The sequence below is a fragment of the Motacilla alba genome, chromosome 28 (assembly GCF_015832195.1).
Source record: "Motacilla alba alba isolate MOTALB_02 chromosome 28, Motacilla_alba_V1.0_pri, whole genome shotgun sequence".
Lineage (NCBI taxonomy): Eukaryota > Metazoa > Chordata > Aves > Passeriformes > Motacillidae > Motacilla > Motacilla alba.
In genome coordinates, this window is record NC_052043.1 from 2,108,641 (window position 1) to 2,132,052 (window position 23,412).

At 57.4% G+C, this 23,412-nt stretch overlaps 2 protein-coding genes across 3 annotated transcripts; both read left to right on the top strand.

Moving 5' to 3' along the window:
• The first annotated feature begins 286 nt into the window (after nucleotides 1-286).
• On the top strand, nucleotides 287-10,569 carry BSG (basigin (Ok blood group)). 2 transcript variants are annotated; one of them, XM_038163839.1, is made up of 7 exons: nucleotides 287-473; nucleotides 1,626-1,714; nucleotides 2,172-2,299; nucleotides 6,234-6,507; nucleotides 9,207-9,219; nucleotides 9,527-9,596; nucleotides 9,755-10,569. In XM_038163839.1, exons 1-6 carry the CDS (start codon nucleotides 307-309, stop codon nucleotides 9,582-9,584), a joined length of 729 nt encoding a protein of 242 aa, XP_038019767.1. In that variant the 5' UTR covers nucleotides 287-306; the 3' UTR covers nucleotides 9,585-9,596; nucleotides 9,755-10,569. The 2 variants fall into 2 exon arrangements, with proteins under 2 accessions (XP_038019767.1, XP_038019766.1); XM_038163838.1 differs by having other exon boundaries at nucleotides 289-473; nucleotides 9,195-9,219.
• A 1,658-nt stretch (nucleotides 10,570-12,227) lies between these two features.
• On the top strand, nucleotides 12,228-22,982 carry HCN2 (hyperpolarization activated cyclic nucleotide gated potassium and sodium channel 2). The gene is given in 10 exon segments (XM_038163837.1): nucleotides 12,228-12,716; nucleotides 12,718-12,811; nucleotides 12,813-13,270; nucleotides 18,485-18,908; nucleotides 19,614-19,775; nucleotides 20,403-20,621; nucleotides 20,760-20,906; nucleotides 21,169-21,409; nucleotides 21,586-21,750; nucleotides 21,882-22,982. Coding segments are annotated over 10 exon segments (3,108 nt in total). The 5' UTR covers nucleotides 12,228-12,471; the 3' UTR covers nucleotides 22,835-22,982.
• The last annotated feature ends 430 nt before the right edge of the window (nucleotides 22,983-23,412 follow it).

The window sequence follows — 23,412 nt, forward strand, 5'->3', positions numbered from 1 at the left end:
CGACCTTTTCCATTGCTTATTGAGCACTGGGGCTGCTCCCGTGGGAGGGACAGCGGCGATTCCAGTGCCGTGGGACACAGCAGCCAGCCTGCTCGTGGGGGGAGCAGCTGCAGGGCCAGCGTGGCCGTCCCAGGCCTGGTCACCTGGCCTTGGGGACTCCCTGGTGCTGGCCAGGTGTGGTGGGGAACTGTGTGAAGGTAAGTGGGAGCTGGGAACAGAGACCAGGAGCTGTGGGGTTTGCGTCGCAGGTCCTTGGGCACCGCGTCAGCTCTGCCGTTCCCTGGGTTCACTGAAATCCAATTCTTTATGCGTGCAGGTCCAGAAATCACTACTCATGTCAGCGAGGGTTCTGACAAGGTGACCCTGAGCTGTAACATATCTGCCCCACACCTCACCATCACGGGCCACCAGTGGATTCACAAAGCGAAGGTCCTGCTGGAGGACAGCAACTCGGGTGCTTCTACCAGCTACACGTGAGTGCCAGGGCAAGCTCAGAACCAGGTTTTTTTTGTTTTTTTTTTTTTTTTTCCCAGAAAGCAGCTGGTGTTTGCTGTCAGCTGGAACCTGCGCTGAGTTCTTGCAGCCCTGCTGGTGGGGTGGGGCTAACAGAGTTTTGGTGAGGCCCAGCACTGTCCTTCATGGGGAGGAGGGCAGCGAAAAGGAGGAGAAAAGGGCAGGTTTTGTGCCACAGATATCCTCTTAGAAAGAGATTTCCTGATTTTAAGCAGGTGTTCAGCTGGACTCTGGTTTACTCAGTCTTCCAGAGCTGTTCTCCCAGAGCTTTGGAGGAACCCTGCTCTGGGCAGGCCAGCAGCTGCCCACTCCCTGTGTGCTCCAGTGCATGTTGTGTCTCCTTGGGGCTTTTTGTCCCTTCCAGAGTCCCAGAAGGAGCTGGGTGCAGGAATACCAGCCTTATTGTGGCAGTGCAGTGAGCTTTCCTTTCTGATTACACTCGGGCCAGGCTGGCAGTGACCCAGCAGCTGTGGAGGCATCATGTCCCTTTGTGTGGCAGTGCCGACGTGCCTGTCTCCCCATAGCAACAGGGAGCTGAACAAGGATTAAAGTATTTATAACCCAGCCTCCCTCGCGTGACCTCAATTCCTCAGCTGAGTGGTTTTTTGGAAGTGGGAAGCGCCGTGCAGGGCAGAGCTAACAAACAGCCCCTTGTCCCAGTGCAGCCATGGGACAAACCCGTGGGCCCCTTCCCTCGAGTGGGTATTACTGAGCAGCAGAATGGGATGTTTGTTGCTGCATAATCCACTAAATCTCATTGCAGCAGCTTTGAGGGGAAGGAGAATGTGAGAGTTTTCCTCCAGGAGGGGATCAATCCAAAGCCTGGGTGATCTTTGCCACTGCTTTGCCCCGTGTTTCACTGAGCTGGGGCAGTGACCAGGCTTGACAGAGCCGTGTCACACGTGGTGCACATGAAACCCTCGTCTGCCACCCTCTGTGTGAGGGGAGCAGAGGCTTGGGTTGCTGTGGGTACACAGTGCAGCCTAAATATTCTGCTGGAATGGGGGATATTGGCTGTGGGGGAGGCTGGGGGTGTGTGATTCCCTGAGCCTGGAGCTCGGGGTCTCTGGTTAAGTCGTGCTGGATGCTTACCTGAGTCCTGTTTTTGGCAGAATGGAGGGGAAGGTGGAGGAGCACTCTGGCATCTACGAGTGCATCTTCAAAGCCAACCCGCCGATAAAAGGAGAAGTGAACATTTCTGGTAACTCCCTCTCTTTGCTCCGGGGCTCTGAGGAGGGGCGTGGGGAGGCTGTGACCTCCTGAACGCTGCCCAGCTGCCTTCTCAGCTGGGTGAAGAGCTGCTCCCAGCCCTCAGCGGGCCGCAGGGCTCTGCTCCCTGGGAGGCAGTGCTGTTGTCAGGCCATTCCAGTGTCTGCAGGGTCAGCCTGAGATCTGGCACCAAACCAGCCTCCTGTGGGAATGTTCCCACAGGAATCATGGATAGAAGGGTAATACCTGCTGGACAAATCTGTTTGAGCCTTTCCTCAAGCAACCTGATGCCCTTCCCTCTTTAAAAATGCCAAGCTAGTGAGAGGAACAACCTGACTGAGGTTTTGGGGTGGCTGATTCTGGTGAGGTGGGCTGCAGGAAGCACAAATCTATGTGATTTCTATAATGAGATGTCCAAATTTATTTTTTTTCTCCCCCTTCCTGCCTAGTTCCCCCCCAGGTGACAGCGTACAAGAAGTCAGAGCATGGCAATGAGGGGGACACAGGGGTGCTGACCTGCAAGAATCCCTCTTTCCCTGCTGTCACCACTTGGTCCTGGCACAAAAGTGGGCACGGGGTAAGTGCTGTGCTTTGCTCCTTCTCCTCTCCTGTCCTTGTGGCACCAGAATTGTTCCAAAGCTCCCCAGAAGGGTTTCTGTGCTCAGTCAGCGCTGCCCTGATGTAGGAATGTGCTCCCTGCTGATGGGGTGGCTAAATTATTCTTTGTCCGCTTAAAAAAAGCAAAAAGCCCAGAAATTTCTCTCCCAATTTGGTACAAAGGCACCTCATAGGAACTTTGGGACTCCACCTCAGACCTGGGGCTGTCCGTTGGACAGAGGCCAAGAGGTCCCACCCGGGTAATTCACTAGAAAAGGAAGAGAACAAAGGAAATAATTGCTTTTGAGGGGTGTTTTAGCAGGAGCAAGATCCTCCTGCCCCTGGCTCAGCTTTTCTTTGGAAGAGCTTTGTTATTTTGCCTTTTATTAAACCTTTTTCTGTTTCCAACACTACCTCAGAAGCCATCCTGCTAATTTTATGCCATTCAGGGTAGCTGGGCTGTCTCAAGTGTGATAAGTTCTCTGAAAGCTCCTAAAACCTAGCTCAGAGAGAAACCCTCCAGCCTGAGATCCCTCCTCTTCCTTGTGAAAAACGCCAGCCACTCGTTTTAAAAGTTTAAAAGTTTAACAAGATGGTTGTAGAAATAGTAATAATACAAATTAGAGCAATAAGAATTTGGACAATCAGAGTTAGGACGACAAAAAGCAAAGAATTATGAACGTTCAGAGGCTTTCCTCAAAAAAATCCCAGCTCACTAGAGAAACCCACCAGCCTGAGATCCCTCCTCTTCCTTGTGAAAAACGCCAGTCACTCGTTTTAAAAGTTTAACAGTAATGAGATGGTTGTAGAAATAGTAATAATACAAATTAGAGCAATTAAGAATTTGGACAATCAGAGTTAGGACGACAAAAAGCAAAGAATTATGAACAAAAAAAAATCCCAGCTCACTAAAGGATTAACCCTTAAAAGCAATAGCCTGTTGCATGTTCATATATTTCATGCATGATGCAAACGTTCATTTCAAATAGGGATTTTTCTGTTTTTTGTCAGCTTCCCCCCCTCCCTCATCTTGTAGATCAGTCCCCTTGCTCTCCAGGCTTTTCCTGATAAGGAGGCAATAGTTCTCCTGTGATCTTGGTGCCTCGTTGCTGTTATCTCTATGCCAAGAATTTCCTTGAGCGAGTTACAAAAAGCATCTTACATCACATACTTTCTATTTTAATATTGTGCTACAGCCTAAAAACTATATTTACCACGCTACTTAAAAGAGATTAATAGAGCATAACTTTCCAACATAACACACAGAGTATTCATTTGAATATTTGTGAAGAGCCAATCATAATATACACATTTTTCACAATGCAGCATAACTTTCCAACATAACACATGTAATATTCATTTGAATATTTGCAAAAAGCCAATCACAAAATACACATTTTTCACATTGAGCTAGTTACAAAAATAATCTTACACCACATAGTTTCTATTTTAACATTATGTTACAACCTAAAACTATATTTAACACACTGCTTAAAAGATATTAATACAGCATAACTTTCTAACATAACACATGTAATATTCTTTTTAATATTTGCCAAGAGCCAATCCTGTAATACCCACAACATAACTTTGAGATAACACACAGAGTATTCATTTGAATATTTCTGAAGAGCCAATTGTATCAATATGTGTTTTTCACAATACAGCATAACTTTCTAAGATAACACATGTAGTATTCATTTGAATATTTGTGAAGAACCAGTCATAAAATATGCATTTTTCACAAAACGCATAACTTTCTAACGTAACACCGAGTATTAATTTGAATATTTACCAAGAGCTGATCCCAGAAAACCCATTTTTCACAACACACATAACTTTCTGAGATAACACATGGAGTATTAATTTGAATATTTACCAGGAGCCGATCCCATAATTCCCATTTTTCACAATACACATAACTTTCTAACGTAACACCTAGGGTATTAATTGGAATATTTGCCAGGAGCCCATCCCATAACACCCATTTTTCACACAGCACAACTTTCTAACATAACACCTAGAGTATTAATTGGAATATTTACCAAGAGCTCATCCCATAACACCCATTTTGCACACAGCATAACTTTCTAACGTAACACCTAGGGTATTAATTTGAATATTTACCAAGAGCTGATCCCAGAAAACCCATTTTTCACAACACACATAACTTTCTGAGATAACACATGGAGTATTAATTTGAATATTTACCAGGAGCCGATCCCATAATTCCCATTTTTCACAATACACATAACTTTCTAACGTAACACCTAGGGTATTAATTGGAATATTTGCCAGGAGCCCATCCCATAACACCCATTTTTGCACACAGCACAACTTTCTAACATAACACCTAGAGTATTAATTGGAATATTTACCAAGAGCTCATCCCAGAATACCCATTTTGCACAATCACATAACTTTCTAACGTAACACCTAGAGTATTAATTGGAATATTTACCAAGAGCTGATCCAAGAAAACCCATTTTTTACAACACACACAACTTTCTAACGTAACACCTAGAGTATTAATTTGAATATTTACCAAGAGCCAATCCCATAACTCCCATTTTTCACAATACACATAACTTTCTAACATAACACCTAGGGTATTAATTGGAATATTTACCAAGAGCTGATCCAAGAAAACCCATTTTTCACAATACACGTAACTTTCTAACATAACACGTGGAGTATTTGAATATTTACACATTTGAATAAACACATTTGAATATTTACCAGGAGCTCATCCCATAACACCCATTTTTGCACACAGCATAACTTTCTAACATAACACATGGAGTATTAATTTGAATATTTGCCAGGAGCCAATGCCATAATACCCATTTTTCACAATATATGTAACTTTCTATTGTAACACATAGAGTATTAATTTGAATATTTACCAGGAGCCAATCCCATAATTCCCATTTTTTCATAATACACATAACTTTCTAACGTCACACATAGGGTATTAATTTGAATATTTACCAAGAGCTAATCCAAGAAAACCCATTTTTCACAATACACGTAACTTTCTAACATAACACATGGAGTATTTGAATATTTACACATTTGAATAAACACATTTGAATATTTACCAAGAGCTGATCCAAGAAAACACATTTTTCACAATAGACATAACTTTCTAACGTAGCACATAGGGTATTAATTGGAATATTTACTAAGAGCCAATCCCATAACACCCATTTTGCATACAGCGTAACTTTCTAACGTAACACCAGGGTATTAATTGGAATATTTGCCAGGAGCTGATCCAAGAAAACCCATTTTTCACAATACACATAACTTTCTAATGTAGCACCTAGAGTATTAATTTGAATATTTACTAAGAGCCAATCCCATAACACCCATTTTTCACAATACACATAACTTTCTAACGTAACACCAGGGTATTAATTGGAATATTTACCTAGAGCTGATCCAAGAAAACCCATTTTTCACAATACACGTAACTTTCTAACATAACACGTGGAGTATTTGAATATTTACACATTTGAATATTTACCAGGAGCTCATCCCATAACACCCATTTTTGCACACAGCATAACTTTCTAACATAACACATGGAGTATTAATTTGAATATTTGCCAGGAGCCAATGCCATAATACCCATTTTTCACAATATATGTAACTTTCTATTGTAACACATAGAGTATTAATTTGAATATTTACCAGGAGCCAATCCCATAATTCCCATTTTTTCATAATACACATAACTTTCTAACGTCACACATAGGGTATTAATTTGAATATTTACCAAGAGCTCATTCCAGAATACCCATTTTTCACAATACACATAACTTTCTAACATAACACATGGAGTATTAATTGGAATGTTTGCCAGGAGCCCATCCCATAACTCCCATTTTCCACACTCCCCCTCCCTGCAGCGCCTGGACAACGCCTCTGGCAGGTACATCATCAAATCCAGCGGCAACAAGACGGAGCTGCGCATCCTGAAGCTGGACATCGAGCAGGACACGGGCGAGTATTTCTGCAACGGCACCAACTCGCTGGGCACCGGCGACGCCACGGTGAGCCTGCGCGTCCGCAGCCGCCTGGCAGCGCTCTGGCCCTTCCTGGGCATCGTGGCCGAGGTGCTCGTCCTTGTCACCATCATCTTCATCTACGAGAAGAGGAGGAAGCCAGATGAGGTTCCTGACGGTAAGAGGCTGTGCTTACCGCGCTGCTTAAAAGATATTAATGCAGCGTGGCTTTTTTAACACAACACACAGAGTATTGGTTTGAATATTTGCAAAAAGCCAATCATAAAATACACATTTTTCACAATACAGCATAACTCTCTAATGTAACACTGAGTATTGGTTTTAATGTTTGCAAAAAGCCAATCATAAAATACACATTTTTCACAATACAGCATAACTTTCTAACGTAACACTGAGTATTGGTTTTAATGTTTGCAAAAAGCCAATCACAAAATATGTGGTTTTCACAAAGCAGTATAACTTTCTAACATAATGCATAGAGCATTTGTTTTAATATTTGCAAAAAGCCAATCATAAAATATGCATTTTTCACAATACAGCATAACTCTCTAACGTAATGCAGAGTATTCATTTGAATATTTGCAAAAAGCCAATCATAAAATATGTGTTTTTCACACAGCTTAACTTTCTAACGTAATGCATAGAGCATTTGTTTTAATATTTGCAAAAAGCCAATCATAAAATACGTGTTTTTCACGTTGAGCTGGTTACAAAAAGCATCTTACATCACATTGTTTCTATTTGAATATTATGCTACAGCCTAAAAACTGCATTTACCACACTACTTAAAGGATGCTAATACAGCATAACTTTCTGACATAACACAGAGTATTTGTTTTAATATTTGTGAAGAGCCAATCGTATAAATACACATTTTTCACAATTCAACATAACTCTCTAACGTAACACCTATAATATTTGTTTGAATATTTGTGAAAAGCCAATCATAAAATACACGTTTTTCACGTTGAGCTAGTCAGGGTTTGGATCTGTGCGGGAAGATGGAGTGGTCTGCAGCTTGCAGGATGGGCTGGTGGGGGTTTCTGAGGTCCCTCTCTTGGAGGAGGGGTGGCTTGAGGGCACTTGAGGAAGCAGGGTGTGCTTCAGCCGCGAGGCTGCCTGCAATTGCACTGTTCATGGCAGTCCTGCAGTGAGATCTGGAGCAGAGAGGATCCTGAGCAGGGCAGCCTGACCTTGTGTCTCACCAGGTCCTCTGCTTCCCGTGAGTGCCTGCAGGGCTGGATGTGCTTTGGCAGCTCCCACTCTGGGCGAGGTGGTTTGGGGATGAGTCCTGCAGGTGGTTTGGGGATGAGTCCTGCAGGTGGTTTGGGGATGAGTCCTGAGTCCTGGAGCTTTCGTGCTGCTGCCCAGCTGGGAGGGCTCAGTGGCTCTGCAAGGCCGGGCTTAGCTGAACTCGTGTTCAGTTCAGGATGTTTTGGCTCATCACATCCACACATCCTGGATCTCAAAGACCCGGTGCTATCTTTTAATCTGTTCTGGAAGCACCGGCTCCTCCCTTTCCTTATCGCCGAGGATCTGCATTGTGTCAGGCGGGCCCCCTTTATCTGATGCCGTTCACAATGCCGTGTGAGTGCTCTGCATCCTTCCTGCCGGGACCCCGCAGCGCCCCTGGCCCCCCGCAGGAGCAGCCTGGCTGAAGGTCAGACCCCTCCCGGGACTGCAGGGCTTGGAGTTCAACTCGGGGCAGTTTCACAAGCAGGTGTTTTGCCCTCTGACCCCCCTGGCTGGAAGGCAAACGCTGTCCTAAAGGTGTTGGAGCTGCATCTCCAGCAAAACCACCCTGTGGTCTGGTTTGTGATGGGATCAGCCCAGGCCCGTGGGGTGCCGACCTGCCAGGGCTGTAGCAGCTGCTGTGACAGACAGGTGCATGTGCTGAAATGTCCTGATGCTCCTTGGCAAGAGGAGCTCAAGCTCCCAAGTGCTCATGGATGAGGCTGCAGCATCACACCCCCTTGGTACACACACGTGGCTTTACTCTGCCCTGGTGTAAAGTGGTTTTTTTCTGCCCCAAAGTCTCTGTAGCTTTGCCCCTCCTGAAGGGTGGCAGCGAGGCCTGTCTGAGCCAGCTCCCCCAGTGTGTCCTGTGACCTGGACCCTCCTGTCACCTGGGATGGGGTGGGGACAGTCTGGCCTGTCTTTGGGGTGCTATCCTTGCCGGTGTTACCTATCCACTCTTCCTTTCTCTGCTGCTGGGTGCCACCTCACATGGTAAGTAGAAGGTTGTTCCAGCCGTGTGTCTGCCTCCTCTCACCAGCCACGGGCAGATCCCGGTGCCCAGGGCAGCCCCAGTGCCCAGAGCACAGGACTGAAGGGGAGCCAGGGCTGGAGAAAAGGAGATGGGGAGCAAAGGAGACATCTGGGAGCCTCCTGTTGGGAGGTGGCAGGTCTCAGGGAGCTGGTGAAAGGCTGCAGGGCTTGGCACGTGTTGGCAGAGGCGTTTCCTTAGCTGTGCTGCTCAGAACGTGGTGTGCAGTGTTTGTTTTGATATCACAACGTGTGGGGAGGGAGAAGGGCTTCCTGCTGCTGCTGCTTAAAGCCTCGTCCCTGAAACATCCTGTTTGGCTTCCCCTTTACCTGCTGTGAGTGTGCTGGGATCTGGGAGCCATCCCAAGTCCTGGTGCCGTGGGGGTGAGCGCAGGGGATGGATCAGGGCAGCTGATCTCCCCAGAGGAGCTCTACCCTCCCCAGTTTTAAGTGGTGGAGGAATGGCTGCCTGGAGTGCAGTTCCCACTGCTTTAAGGGGAGGCAGAGGTCACTTTGTATGTCCTCTTCCCTGACTATTTATATTTTGTTTTCTCCTTCTGTGCTGTCCTGAATGTGAAGATGATGATGGAGGCTCTGCACCACTGTGAGTACCTTGTCTCTTCCTATTGAGCCAGATTTCTGCTGGTAGATCTCATTCAGCCAGGGGATCTGCTCCAAAGATAAAAGCTGGCTGGGGTGGGATAATTAATACCCAGTGGGGGCAGGTGTCCCCCCATGGTTCATTTAATGTCCCCATGTGTAAACCACACATCCCTGGGGTGGCACTGGTGTCTGAGCCTGCTCTGGGATCTGCTCTGCACCCTCTGGACCTGAATTGCACTGATGGGTGAGGGGTGCTGGTGGGGGAACTCTGTGCTCCCCCTTTCCTCACGCCCCTTGTCCCTTCCCAGGAAGAGCAATGCCACAAACCACAAGGACAAGAACGTCCGCCAGAGAAACGCCAACTGAGAGCAGGGCCAGGTGAGTGCCAGGAGCAGGAGCTGCAGCAGCTGGGTCTGCCCAGGGCCTCTGGGCTCTCCCAGAAGAGAGAGAACTAGCTTCTGGCTTCTTCTGGCCCAGCTCCACCAGCCCAGTGCAGCAGGGTTTATCTAACTGGCTTTTCTTTTCTCTCCTGCCAGGTGACGTGTAGATGAAGAACTCGTCTGGACAATTTTGTTTTCTTTTAATTTTTTTTTTTTGGTAAAATAGCACCATGGAATATTCTAGTGTGTCCTTGCGATTCAGTTACTTCACTTTCTAAGGAAACTTAAGTTGTAGAATATAAAATACATTTCTTTTTTTGTTTGGTTTTTTTTTTTTTTTAAGAGTCGTGGGAGGGTTTTTCTACCTGTAAATGTAAATCCTTTGTTCCTGGTAGTCTAGGTCTCTGACTGTCTCTGTCCTAGGTTATTTCATGTTGGTACAGAGTGGGGAGGGGGTGGGAATGCAGCTGTGTCCCACCTGCTTGTGGGGGTGAGGGAGGAGCTGCTTTGGTGGCTGTTGGGAGATGACCTGATCTGACCAGAGGGTTCAGGAAGGGGTTTTGTGTCTGTCCCAGTGCGTCACCAGGAGCAAGGCTGCACCTTTCCCTGGCCAGGGCTCGTTCCTGGCCTGTCCCTGTGGGGCAGACTCCCAGTCAACTCCTGCCAAGCTGCTCTGGGTTACTCTGCAGCCAGGAGCTGGATGCTGGATAAATGATTGCTGTAACTTATTCCATGGGTTGTTTGTGTCTCTGCAGTGGGGAGGGGCAGGGTGAGCCGGGGCTGGGGGTGGTTTTAAGGTTGAACTGCTTGTGCTTGTGCTTGTGCTTGAGCCATAGCGGTGTGAGCGTGACTGGGGCCCTGCGAGCAGACAGGTGCTCAGGGGAGTCTAACACCTTTACTGCTGGGTAGCATTGAACTGTTCCATCTGTTAACACTTCACAAATAAAGATGATTCCTCTCTCTTTTTTCCACCTCTGGACTCTGGTCTCTTCCCTCCGGGCTGCCTGCCCCTCTGGCTGCAGAGCCCGACGCTGTGGCTGGGTTTGCTGCCAGCTCTGGCTGCCCTCTAATTGCTGAGGAGATGCAGCTCGATGGGTGTAAAAGCCTTCGGGGGGAGGGAGGGGGTGTTCCCTGCTCAGCAGAGCCTGGAGGAGCCTGGGGCACGCTTTCCTTGCCCTGCTCCACACTTCCTCAGGCCTCGTGGCTGTGGGGTCAAGGATCAGCCCCAGCCTTGAGGAGCCCTCCCAGGCCCTGCTGTTCGTGTGTCTCACACTTCTCTTAAGCAGATTTTCTAGGTTGGTTTGGTTTTTTCCTGCCCTTTATCGTTGGAGAGAGCCCAGGTGTGAGACTCCTGGGCACAGAGCAGAGCCCTGGGGCCAGGACAGGATCTGGGGGCCAGTCCCTTCTCTGCTCCAGCCCTGAGCTCAGGGGGCTTCTGCCAGCATCCCTGCCCCTGGCGTGAGGCAGCAGAGCCCACGGGCTGAAGAGCAGCTGCCCCGTGCTCCCAGCTGGCCTAAGGAGCTTCATTCTGGGCCGTGACTGAGCCATGGCCTTGCTCCTTAGCCAGATACTCGTCCCTGCCTGGGATGTGACAAAGAGGGAGCACGGCTGTGGCGGCCCCCCTGCGCCCAGAGAGGTGGTGGCAGGGCTGGTGGCAGTGCTGAGAGCCTGGTGCTGTGGTGGCTGGGTCCCTCCTGCCAGTGCCTCTGCCCTGCTGTGCCGTGTAAATGGGTTATGCAAGGCTTTCACAGCCCCGGCCTTGCACCATCCTGGTGAAAAATCAATGCATGGCTTAGTTTCCTTTATGAGAATTTTGTGTCCTGTCTGCGCCCGCTCTGGGTCACATCACAAAGCACCGCTTGTGCCTTTTGTTTGGCTGGGCAGGGACAGGGCCACACCAGCCCCGGGAGCTGGGCAGGGGCTGGAGCTGGGGAGCTGTGGCACAGCCCTGCCACGGCCCAGGGGCTGCCACATCGAACAGGGAGGGCACACTCAGGCCCCGGTGTGGTGCCCCATCGTGCTCAGAGAGCGGCAGTGAGCGCCCTGAGCTCCACGGGGACCCTGCTCAGCCCATCTCTCGGGGCGAGCCCTGAGCTGCTGCCTCACTCCTTGCCCCCCTCATCTCCAGCCTCGCGTTCCCCTTCAGCTGAATCGGTGTCTCCGTGGGCTGGGGCAGCAGTGCTGTGCCCCAGGGCTGGGTTGGAGAGCTGAGCTGCTCTCGGAGGCAGCCGAGGTGCCGAGCGCGGGGCGTGAAGCCGCACAACGAGGCGGCTGCGGTCCGCAGGGTGATTTTGGGCTGTCTCCTGCCCCGGGGCTCGGTGCGGGGCCCGCGGCTGTTGGTGCCCGGCCCGGGCACGGCGCTGGCTCCGCCGCGGCGGCGGGGCGCGCTCCGGTGCGGTTCTGTCCCGCGGCACCAGGTGGTGCCAGCGCCGCGGCTCCGTGACCCGGCGGGCGAACCCGTTCCCGCGGGCTCCGGCCCCGGGGGCGCTCAGGGGGGCTCGGGGCAAACCCGGGCTGCTCACCCCGGCCATCCTCGGGGCGAACCCGGGCTGCTCACCCCGGCCATCCTCGGGGCGAACCCGGGCTGCTCACCCCGGGGATCCCCGACACCCCGCCGCCCGGGGGATCTGCCTGAGCCCGCTCCCGCGGCAGAGGGCAGGAGGTGCCGGTCCCGATGTTCTTCCAGAGCATCAGCATCATCAGCATCATCTTCGGGGGCTGGCGCTGTCCTGGGGTGCCGGTCCGGGGTCTCCATCCCCGGGTACACCCCGGGGGACTCCTCCTGCCACCAGCGGGGTTCAGAGGGGGCTCGGCGCTGGAGCGACGGGTCCTTGTGGGGGCGGGAGGGCAGACCTCCCGTACCTGGCGCGGCGATGGGGTCCGTCCCTGGCCCGGGGGTAGGCAGCGCTCCCTCCGCGGTGAGGCGGATGGGCTGGCGGCAGCGGAGCCCCGCGGGGACAGCGACCGGCCCCGGGGGCACCACACCGGGGACCGCGCCGCCGGAGACCGGGGCCGTCGGGGAGGGAGGCGGACGTCCCGTCCCGGTAGCCGGTCCCGGTAACCGATCCCACCGGCGAGGGCTGTGCCGGCGGGGGGAGCTGCGGAGCCGCCCGGCCCCCAGCCCGGCCCCGCCGCCCGCCCCCGGCCCGCCCCGGCCCGCCCCCGCCGCGGCGGCGGGCGCCACTCGGCCGCCGGTGGCCTCGGCGGCGGCAGCGGCGGCAGGATGCGGGCGGGCCGCGGCGCGGCGGGCGGGGAGGCAGCGGCCGAGGAGGAGGCGGCCGATGGGGCCAAGCGCGGCGGGGCGGCGGCGACGGGGCGGGCGCGGGGCCGCGGCGGGAAGGGGTCCCCGAACGGCGAGTGCCGTCGCGGGGAAGCGCCGCGCAGCCCCGGCCCGGAGCCGCCCCGAGAGCCCAAGGTCTCCTTCTCCTGCGGCGGCGGCGGCGCGTCCCCCGGCGGGGCCAAGGCGGCCGAGGAGGGGGCGAGCGAGGATGCGGCCGAGGAGGTCCGCGGGAGCCAGGCCAGCTTCATGCAGCGGCAGTTCGGGGCGATGCTCCAGCCCGGCGTCAACAAGTTCTCGCTGCGGATGTTCGGCTCGCAGAAGGCGGTGGAGCGGGAGCAGGAGCGCGTCAAGTCGGCGGGGGCCTGGATCATCCACCCCTACAGCGACTTCAGGTGCGGGGGTACCCGCGGGGCTCGGCCGCATCCCGCATCCCGCGGCGCCGGGCCGGGCAGCGGGGCTGCCGGTGCGGCCGGGCCGAGGGCACCTTGAGCCGCCGCCGGGCGCGGGAGGGGACGGGCCGGGCATCCCCCTCCCCAGCGCAGCAGGCGCCGCTCCGGGGATGCCGGGAGCCCTCGCGGTGGCTGAGCAAGGGCATCCCCTCGTCCCCTTGTCCTTCCCGGGGCCTCGGCTGGTTCGGCCCGGCTCGGCCCTCCTGAGCCCCACCGGGCCTTGGCTCTGTCCCCGGAGCTCCCTGGGGTTCGGTGTCCCCCTCCCCGGGCAGGGCTGGGGCTGGGCAGGGGGACGTGCTTTGCCGCTGCCTGGCAGAGCGTCGTGAAGGCTCCCCCCTCCCCCAAGGAGGCCTGATTCTGTCCCTGGGGTTCAGCCGCTTTGAGGGGGATTCTTCTGGCTCCTGAGAGGACTCGAGTCCCCAGGATCCAGCCTGTGTGCCTGCCGGGCGAGGAATGACAAACCCGGCAGAAAGGCTCTGCAGCTCCATCTCCTTCCCATCCCCTGAGCCCTGGCGAGCTCCAGAGTGGCAAATGCTTCCCGAGTCGTGTGAAAGCTACCGGGAGGGATGGCTGCTCTGCCTGGGGCAGGCAGCACGGCATCCTGCAGGGATGAGGAGGCCGAGCCCCTGCTGGCATTGCTGCTGAGCCAGCGCTGGGAGGACCCTGGTCCAGAGACCCCCAAGGGGCTGGAGGAGCCTTTGGCCAGGGGCTGGGGGGGCCGAGGGGCTCAGCCCCAAGTCGTTGTGCTGCTGTGCTGGTGAGAGGTTTGGGGCGGCTCCAGGGAGGGTTTGCTGGGTGCCGAGTGGGGGATCCCCCCGAGGCAGATCTCAGGTTCTGTTCACTGCTGACACTGATGGGTCCCCGTGGGCCGGGGTTCCCTGGGGCAGGTGAGGGCCATGGGCTCAGCGCAGAGACCAGCACCTTCACCTCCTGCTTTCCCCCTTGTGTGCTGCTCCCGGGCTGCTCTGGCATCTTCCAGAGGAGCAGTTGGAGGCCTTCGGGCACCCCTCAGGGCTGACTTTCCTGCACAGGGGTTTGAGCCTTTCCACCCTGGGAACCTGCCATGGGAACCCAGTGGAGCCCCCTCCTCATCTCACGGGCTGGGCACTGGGTTCTGCTGCAGATTTGGGGTGAGAAGTGGTCACACCGCCCGGCCACTGCCAGTCCTCCTGTGGCGGAGGGAGCTCCAGTGTCCCTGCCGTGACAGAGCAGAGGTGGCAGTGCCAGGTGGATCCTGGGGGCTGCTGAGCGGGAGGACTTCACCCTTCCTCACTCCCTGTGCTCCTCCTCACCCTCAGCAGCTGTGGGGTGTTGGGGGAGGCTGGGAGTGGGGTGACCCCCATACCTGCCCCGGGGCAGAGCCTGCCCTGCTCCTCTGAGCTGGCAGAGCCGTGGCGCTGGTGGCAGAGCCCACAGTGCTGCCAAGAGCAGGGATCTCCCTCCCGTGAGCTAGCAGTGGGCTTGAGGCCTCAGAGGATTCCCCAGAGTGCAGCAGCATCGCTCCCCGACTGGTGCTTGCAGCAGGCAGGTGGGTGCTGAGTGACCTTGGGGAGTCACCCTGGCTGTCCTGTCCTGCACGGGCTTCATCCTCCTGGAACCGCTGTTGAGACTTGAAACCCATTGGGGCAGAGTGGCTGCCTGTGTTTTGATGCTGGAAGTGGCGTAGGAGAGTTCCCTGCCCAGTGGGGAGGAGCTGCAGGCAGAGCCATGGCATCCTCCAGCTCCACAACCGTGCACAGGAACAGGATGGGCCCACGCCAGGCTGGGCTGAGGAACCCGCTCTGCCTGTGCCCGTTGGGGACGTGAGTGCATCCCTCCCGTGTTGTCCTGCCTGAAAATCATCAAAAAAGCATTTATCCAGTAATGAGAATGGAGCGTGACCTGGTCGTGTTTGCCCTGCAAAACCCATTTCCCATCTTAAGAGAAAATCATTCCCCATCTGTGACATCATTTCATAATCGGCGTTGTTTAGCAGTCCTGGCTCCTCATGGCCATGGCGCTGCCATCGTTCACACACAATTCAGGGCAGGTTTGCTCCAGGAACCAAAGTTGCTATTTACATAAATATTGAATGATGAGGAAGCAATCAGGGCGGCTGGTGAGATCTTGAGCTGCAAGTCTGATCAAAGAGACCTTGTAAGAGTGTGCTGGAGCAGGGCCACCTCCTTTTGGGTGCTGGGCGATGTTTTTGCCACTTCTGGTCTCTGGAGGAGCAGCCAAGCCACGCCAACTCCTTCACTGCTTCTTTTGGGGTTTCTGCACCAGCCCCGGGGCATTGCTTTGGGAGGTGGCGGCAGTGCCCATCACCCTGTGGCCACCAAGGGGCTGCCCAAGGGTTACTCCAGCCTTCCACAAGGCTGGGCTGGGCCTGGGGTTGGAGCTGAGCAGGAGGATCTCCCTGATGATGATTTTCTGCTGCAAGAGCCGTTCCTGCCTGTGAGTCAGGGGCAAAGATGCATTCAGAGCACATCCCTGGCGTTGCTTGGCTGGAGCCTTCCTCACCCAGGTTTAAATGCTTCCAGGGGCTTTCCCTCTGCCTGGATGTGCCAGCACGGGGGCTCCTGAGCAGAGGCACGGCTCTTGCCCCCGGTGTGTGTGACACCCCGGTGCCGGTGTTCCCATTCCCTGTGGTGAGGCTGTGGGGAGCTGGGCCCCTCCCTCTGCAGCGTCAGCTGCTGAAAGCCACCTCAAGGGGAGGACAGGCTGTGACCGACTTGGGGGATGGTGAAGGTTTGGGTCCTTGAGCAGTTTGTAAAGCCTTTATACCCCCTTCCCCAGGGTAAAAGGCTTTTCCAGGGTCGAGGGTCTTTCATCCCAACTGGCTGTCCTGGGATCTGTGCATTGGCCTCCACTGCTCATCAGCTTGGGCAAACTTCTGCCACTGGCTCCACAGCCCCCCTCTCACAGCAACCTCATTTTTAGAGTATTTAGTGCGAGTTTGCAAAGTGCCGATCCTGCCCCGATCCTGCACCAATCCCACACAGATCCTTCACCAATCCCGTGCTGCTCCTGCCCACCAGGCAGCCTGGTTGGCGTCTGGGCCCCATCAGAGCCAAAGGGCTCAGACCTCAGGGGCAGAGGGGGCTCTAAAGGAGCTCTGTCCAACCGGCTGTCTGTCCCCTGGCATCAGCACAGACAGGAGAGGTTGGATCATCCCCGGCATTCCCTGGAGCTCTGGGTGCTGCCAATGGAGTTAAGCAGGGACCACCCTGGCATGCGTGCCCCCCTCCAGGGCTTGGACCCGACTCTTATCTTGCCCAGGAGGAGCAGCAGCACCATGGTGCCAGGCCTCGGGCGGGTGATGGAGCAGGAAGGTGGCAGCCGCCTCCCGCAGGGGCTTCGGGCATCTCCTGTCATCATCACTGTCGTACAACTGGGTCAGAAGCGAGGGAGGGGTGCCGAGGATCCTGATTAATTTGTTTTCAGATATTTTTAGCAGCCTGGATTGGGTCTTTTTTCTATGCACATGAACCTTCCAAGGAAGCAAGTGTTGGCATGGCACGCTGCTCCCCGGGGCGATCGCACAGGGTCAGTTGTGTGCAGTGGGGGATCAGGAGCAGTTTATCTTTCTCCACAGGGCAAATTCTGCCCTGGCTCAGCCAGATTGCAGAGGGATTGGAGCCAGAGGGGAGTTTTGCCCAGCTGGCGTGGTTATTTAATCTTTGTTCTTCGCAGCTTTGCATGGCTAATGCCCCTGTGGGACCCAGGCAGCGCAGCAGGGTCAGTCTGAGCGGGAGCTGCCAGGGGGTTTGGGGACGGATCCGGCCCCACGGCAGCTCTGCTGATTTCAGCATCCCTGGGAGGCCGTGCCGTGCGTGGGAGCCCAGGGGTCCAGCTGGGCCTCTTTGGTGCCAGCAGCCAGAGCTCGGTGTAGGGGTGGAGGGGGGGCACAGCTCCTCTGCCGAGGGTACCCTGGGGACCGCCCTGGTGTGAAGTCATCGTTTTGCAGCAGTGACATCACTCACGGTTGCCACGGCAATGTCTCACATGAGGAAGGTGTCATTGGAGAAAGGTCAGGAGCTGGGATGCTCAGCTCCTTCTGGTCCTGCGCCAGTCTGCGCAGTGGGGGGGGGGTGGGGACCTGGCCGTCGCCCCCTCCTGTGTGCGTGGGGGTCTCCTCCTCGTCCCCTCATCCCCTCATCCCCCAGGGCTCAGCGTGGCCGTGGCACCCCCCGCCCATCATCCCGCAGCTCCCAGGGTGGGCTGAGCAGGATGCGTGGGCGGGGGTCCTGCGTGTCGGTGGCCCCCAGGAGGATCCCCCCACTGCTGCCCCCCGGCCAGGCCAGGCAGGGCCGGGGTGTCCTCCTCGTCATCCTGCCGTGACAGAGCCGCCGTGACCTTGCAGATGCTCAGAAAGGTCATCGGCGGCCCGGGAGAGGGGGACGAGGAGAAAGGGGAGAAGGGTGGGGCGAGGCGGGAGGGGGCGGAGGGGCAGCGCAGCCCGGGCAGGGCCAGGGCCGGGGGCGGCCGCCCACCCCCCACCGGCCGCGCGTCTGGCCGGGGCTGCGGGCGCTGCCGCCGCCAGCTGCAGCCCTACGTGCTCCGCTGCACCGGAGCCGCGGCGGCTCCTTCCACCCCCCCGCGCTGCGGGCAGAGCCCACCCGGGCACCCCCCAGACCGCGGCCCAGCCTGGCCCGGGGTGGCGCCGGGGTGAGGTGGCCCCGGCTGTCCCTGGGGGCTGTCCCCTGTCCTTGGGTCCCCACTCCGGGAGCACAGAAAGAGGGGGCTGCTCCCGGGGCTCTCGGATGCTGTCTCCACCCCCGAGCTTGAGCACTGCGGTCGTTTGGGGGTCCCCAGCCCGCGGGATGCCCCCGGGCAGCTCGGCTGGAGCGTGTCCCACTCTGGTGCTTGGTGCCGTCATTGTCCCCTCCCCCAGGACCTGCTGCCACGGGCCAAACCAGAGCAGCAGAAGCCCTCAGTTCATCCTGTGCCACAATCAGGGGCTCTGCTGGCTGCAAGACCACCCTGGGGGCACTCTGGAGAGCGGGGAGCAGGATGTGGTCCGTGGGGAGAGGAGGGGGTTCCTGCAGCTGAGGTGGCATTAGAGTGACAGTAGCCCGGTGGTGCAGGTCCCTTAGGGCAGGGCACGGTCCCCTTGGCACGGAGGGGACTCTGGGACGCTGGTGACATCCCCCGACATCTTCTCTCGCTCCCCAGATTTTACTGGGACTTCACGATGCTGCTCTTCATGGTCGGCAACCTGATCATCATTCCCGTGGGCATCACCTTCTTCAAGGAGGAGACCACGGCCCCCTGGATCGTGTTCAACGTGGTCTCCGACACCTTCTTCCTGATGGACCTGGTGCTGAACTTCCGGACAGGGATCGTCATTGAGGACAACACAGAAATCATCCTGGACCCCGAGAAGATCAAGAAGAAGTACCTCAAGACCTGGTTTGTGGTGGATTTTGTCTCCTCCATCCCCGTGGACTACGTTTTCCTCATTGTGGAGAAGGGCATAGACTCGGAGGTCTATAAGACAGCCCGCGCCCTCCGCATCGTCCGATTCACCAAGATCCTCAGCCTGCTGCGGCTGCTCCGCCTCTCCCGCCTCATCCGCTACATCCACCAGTGGGAGGAGGTGAGCACCTGCTCCGGGAGCCTCTGGCAGCAGCTGGATGGCTGGAGAGAGCGGGAGCTGGCGTGCAGTGCTTCCCTGACAAGCTGGCAGGGTGCAGAGGACCTGTGGGGCTGTATGTGGGGCCGGTGGGTGTGACCCACCCTGGAGGGTTTGGGGCATCCCTGAGCTGTGATAGAACACCCACCATGGGTGCCAGCATGGCTGGCACCTGCTGGCACGCCATCCCCTGCTCTGCCAGCAGTAGGACCCTGTCCCCCTGCCCAGCTCAGAGCCTCCAGCCTCTCTCCCCTCTGGCTCCCTGCACCACCAGGAGCTCGGGGAGCTCTGGGGAGGACAACAGGACCCCCAGCCCTGTGGGGCCTCCAGCTTTGAGGGCCCACCCTGCTTTGAGGGGACGCGCTCAGCCTTGCTGCGTGGCTCTGGCCCGTGCCCTGGGAGCTGCCCTGCTCCCTCCTCAGTGCCCGGAGTATTTGTGTCTCCCTGATCCTCGTCAAGGCTCGCTGCCATTAGCGCTTCCCGGGCGGCAGCGCGGCGGCACCCGCCGGCTATAAATAGGCAGGTGGAGCACAGCCACCTCGAGGCCGGAGCCCGGCCAGCCACAGGAGCCTCTTCCAGCTGAGGCCATGCAGGTCGGTGCCCTGAGCAGGGCTGGGCACTGGGGGACAGTCCCCCACGCTCACCTCCTGCCGTGCCACCCACCCGTAGATCTTCCACATGACCTACGACCTGGCCAGCGCGGTGATGAGGATCATCAACCTCATCGGGATGATGCTGCTGCTCTGCCACTGGGACGGCTGCCTCCAGTTCCTGGTGCCCATGCTGCAGGATTTCCCCAAGAACTGCTGGGTCTCCATCAACGGGATGGTGGTGAGTTCCATCTGCCCCACACCGGGCTCCTGCCTGCTCCCCAGGGCTCCCACCCATCCCCACGTCATCCATCCTCCATCCTCCAGCCCCAGGAGATGCCATCCCCCGTGGGCCAGGGCTGTGGTGCCCCATGGTGCACGGAGCACCCGGTCCCAGATGCCGGTGTCACCCTGGTGAGGTCTCACAGGGCCGGGAGCAAGGGATTGATCAGGGTGGGAGGAATATGCTGACATGGGGCTCTCGGCCCCATCCCCTGCTGCCTTCTCCTGCTCATTAGCCACAAAGCTGCTATTAATAAATAATGGCTCCTGTTTCTAATTGCTGCCTCTCAGCCCTGCAGCCTCCTGCAAATGGCCCTTTTCCCCTGTCTGTCTCATCCTGTTTCATCAAATTTCCATCTCTGCTTTGTTCCGCCTGGCTTCCTCCTCTTCCTCCCCTGCCTGTCTCACCCTTTTCCTTCCCTGCCTACTTCGCCGGGGGAGTTTGGAAAGTTTGAGAAGTTTGCTTTTCAACAAATTCCTATTGCTGGGAGAGAACTGGGGCTGTGGCCAGGCATGAGCCAGGGCTCTCGAGCAATGCTCACACACACACACGTGCACAGCTGAGCTGCTGTCCCTGTCACTGCAGAACGACTCCTGGAGTGAGCTGTACTCCTTCGCCCTCTTCAAGTCCATGAGCCACATGCTGTGCATCGGCTACGGGAAGCAGGCGCCCGAGAGCATGACAGACATCTGGCTGACCATGCTGAGCATGATCGTGGGGGCCACCTGCTACGCCATGTTCATCGGCCACGCCACCGCCCTCATCCAGTCGCTGGACTCCTCCCGGCGCCAGTACCAGGAGAAGGTAGGACTGTGCCGGATGGGGCCAAAGCTTTGACCCCCACGTGGGGTGAGGGTTCCCAGTCAGCAGCAGGAGTGGGAGCAGCCCCCTGGAGTGGGGATGTGGGTGGAGGGTCCCAGCTGACGCCAGCTCTCCCCACAGTACAAGCAGGTGGAGCAGTACATGTCCTTCCACAAGCTGCCCGCTGACTTCCGCCAGAAGATCCACGACTACTACGAGCATCGCTACCAGGGCAAGATGTTTGACGAGGACAGCATCCTGGGGGAGCTCAACGAGCCCCTGCGTGAGGTGAGGGCTGCAGAGCTGGGAGGAGGATGAGGATTATCCCCCACCTGCCAAGGGAAGGGATCCCCTGCTCCTTGCTGCGGGTCCCACCAGTTCCTGCCGTGCACATGCTTGAGGCCAAACACCTCTTGCTGCAGCTTTGCAGCTCCGTGTTGGAACGCGTCCATGCACAATCTGCATGCCAGGGTGTCCATGAGACTGGGGTGGGGAGTGTGTCCCTGGGGGAGCACGTCCCAGCTTCCTGGGCTCACCCACCTCCCCACAGGAAATCGTGAACTTCAACTGCCGCAAGCTGGTGGCCTCGATGCCGCTGTTCGCCAACGCCGACCCCAACTTCGTCACGGCCATGCTCACCAAGCTGAAGTTTGAGGTGTTCCAGCCGGGTGACTACATCATCCGAGAGGGCACCATTGGCAAGAAGATGTACTTCATCCAGCACGGGGTGGTCAGCATCCTCACCAAGGGCAACAAGGAGATGAAACTCTCTGACGGCTCCTACTTTGGGGGTGAGCACTGGCAGGACTGAGCCTGGGTCCCCTCGTGGGGTCTGTGAGAGTCACTGGGACACCTCTGCTGTCCCAGGGCACCCACTGCGTGGTGGTTCTCACACCCTGCTTCTGGCCTGCCCTGTTTTGTCCTCGATGGTGGAGTTCTGACCGTGGCCCTGGCGTTTTCCCCCCAGAGATCTGCTTGCTGACCCGTGGCCGGCGCACGGCCAGCGTCCGTGCAGATACCTACTGCCGCCTCTACTCGCTCTCGGTGGACAACTTCAACGAGGTGCTGGAGGAGTACCCCATGATGAGACGGGCCTTTGAGACTGTGGCCATCGACCGTCTGGACCGCATCGGTAGGACACAGGGGGACCCGGGGGGGAATGGGGTGTCTCGGCAAAGGGGGCAGCTGCGGCTCCCATGGGAACCCAGCAGAGCCCCAGTATGGGGTCTCACGGTGCTTCCTCTCCTGGCCTTCTACCTGCAGGGAAGAAGAACTCGATCCTGCTCCACAAAGTGCAGCACGACCTCAACTCAGGTGTCTTCAACAACCAGGAGAACGAGATCATCCAGGAGATCGTCAAGTACGACCGGGAGATGGTGCAGCAGGCGGAGCTGCAGCAGCACACGGCCATGTACAGCCCCGTCCAGCCGCAGGTCACCTCTGCCATCGCCACCCTCCAGCAAGCCGTCGCCATGAGCTTCTGCCCGCAGATGGCCAGCCCGCTGGTGGGCTCCATGGCGCTGGGCTCGCCCCGCATGATGCGCCGCTTGCAGTACGCCCAGGCCGTGCCCAGCCCCTTCGCCGTGTCCCCCGTCCTGCTGCAGCAGAGCCCCCCGCCGCAGCCGCAGCCCCCCGTGCCCCACGCCAACCCCTCGCCCTCGCAGGACCCGGCGCAGCCCACGGCCCTGCCCGCCTCCACCAGCGCCTTCGCCGCGGCCGCGGCCAGCCCGCCGTCCCAAAGCCCGCTGGCCAGCCGGACGTTCGCCTACGGAGGCGCCCCCGGGCCGCTGGGCTCGCAGCTGTCCCTCAGCCAGCAGCAGGCGCCCGGCTCGCCGCAGCGCCTGGCCGCCCACAAGAGCACACAGGCGCTGCACACCAGCAGCCTCAGCCAGGATTCGCGGCCCCTCTCGGCCTCGCAGCCCTCGCTGCCCCACGGGCTGGCGGCCGGCAGCACCCAGAGCCCCCCGGCCTCCGCCCGCGAGTCCAGCACCTCCATCGGAGGGGGCCCGGCCGCCGCCTCGCCGGGCCCGGGGCCTCCGGCCGGGCTGCGGGCCCAGGCGCCCTCGCGGGGAGCCCCGGCCCACCCGGCGCCCACGGGCTCGGGGCTGACGCCGCCGCCCGCCCTGCCGCAGGACTCGGCGGCGGCCCGCAAGGATTCGGCGTCCAGCACGCCCGACACGGACCCGGCCAAGTCCAGGCTGTCTTCCAACTTGTGACCTCCGCGCCGGGCACGGGGACACGGAGGGGCGGCGGTCAGGGAGCCCCAGCTCGCCTCGCGTCCGCCCCGCGCCGCCGGGTGAGGGCCGCGGCCGCGCCGCCGGCTGCCGCCCCCCGCCACGGCGCCAGCCCCGCTCCCCGGTCCCTCCCGCCCCCCGCTGCAGAGCGGGGCGGCTGCCGAGGGCGGGCCTGGGGCTGCCGTGCCCTCTCCCCACCGCGGGGTCACCGGGCTGAGCCCCCGCGTGTGTCGTCTCCGACCAAAGTCTGACCCTGTCGCCCGCTCCCCGCGGCGAAGCCCCGCTGCCCCCTGGCCTCCCCGGCTGCCCATAGAAGCCACAGCTGCATTCTCGCCATGACCAACTCTGTGTATGATATCTATGACCTGAACACATCCCCGTGTGTGACCCGCAGGACACCTCCCTGGGGCTGTCGGCGCAGCCCCGGTGCCGCGCGTGGCCCTGCGCCCCTCTCACAGACCCAAGGCCAGGGGTGACGGTCCGGGACTGGAGGTAAGTTGGGAAGGGTCTGAGGGATGGTCGCCCTGAGGCTTGTAAGCACCCACGAACACACTGTCCCC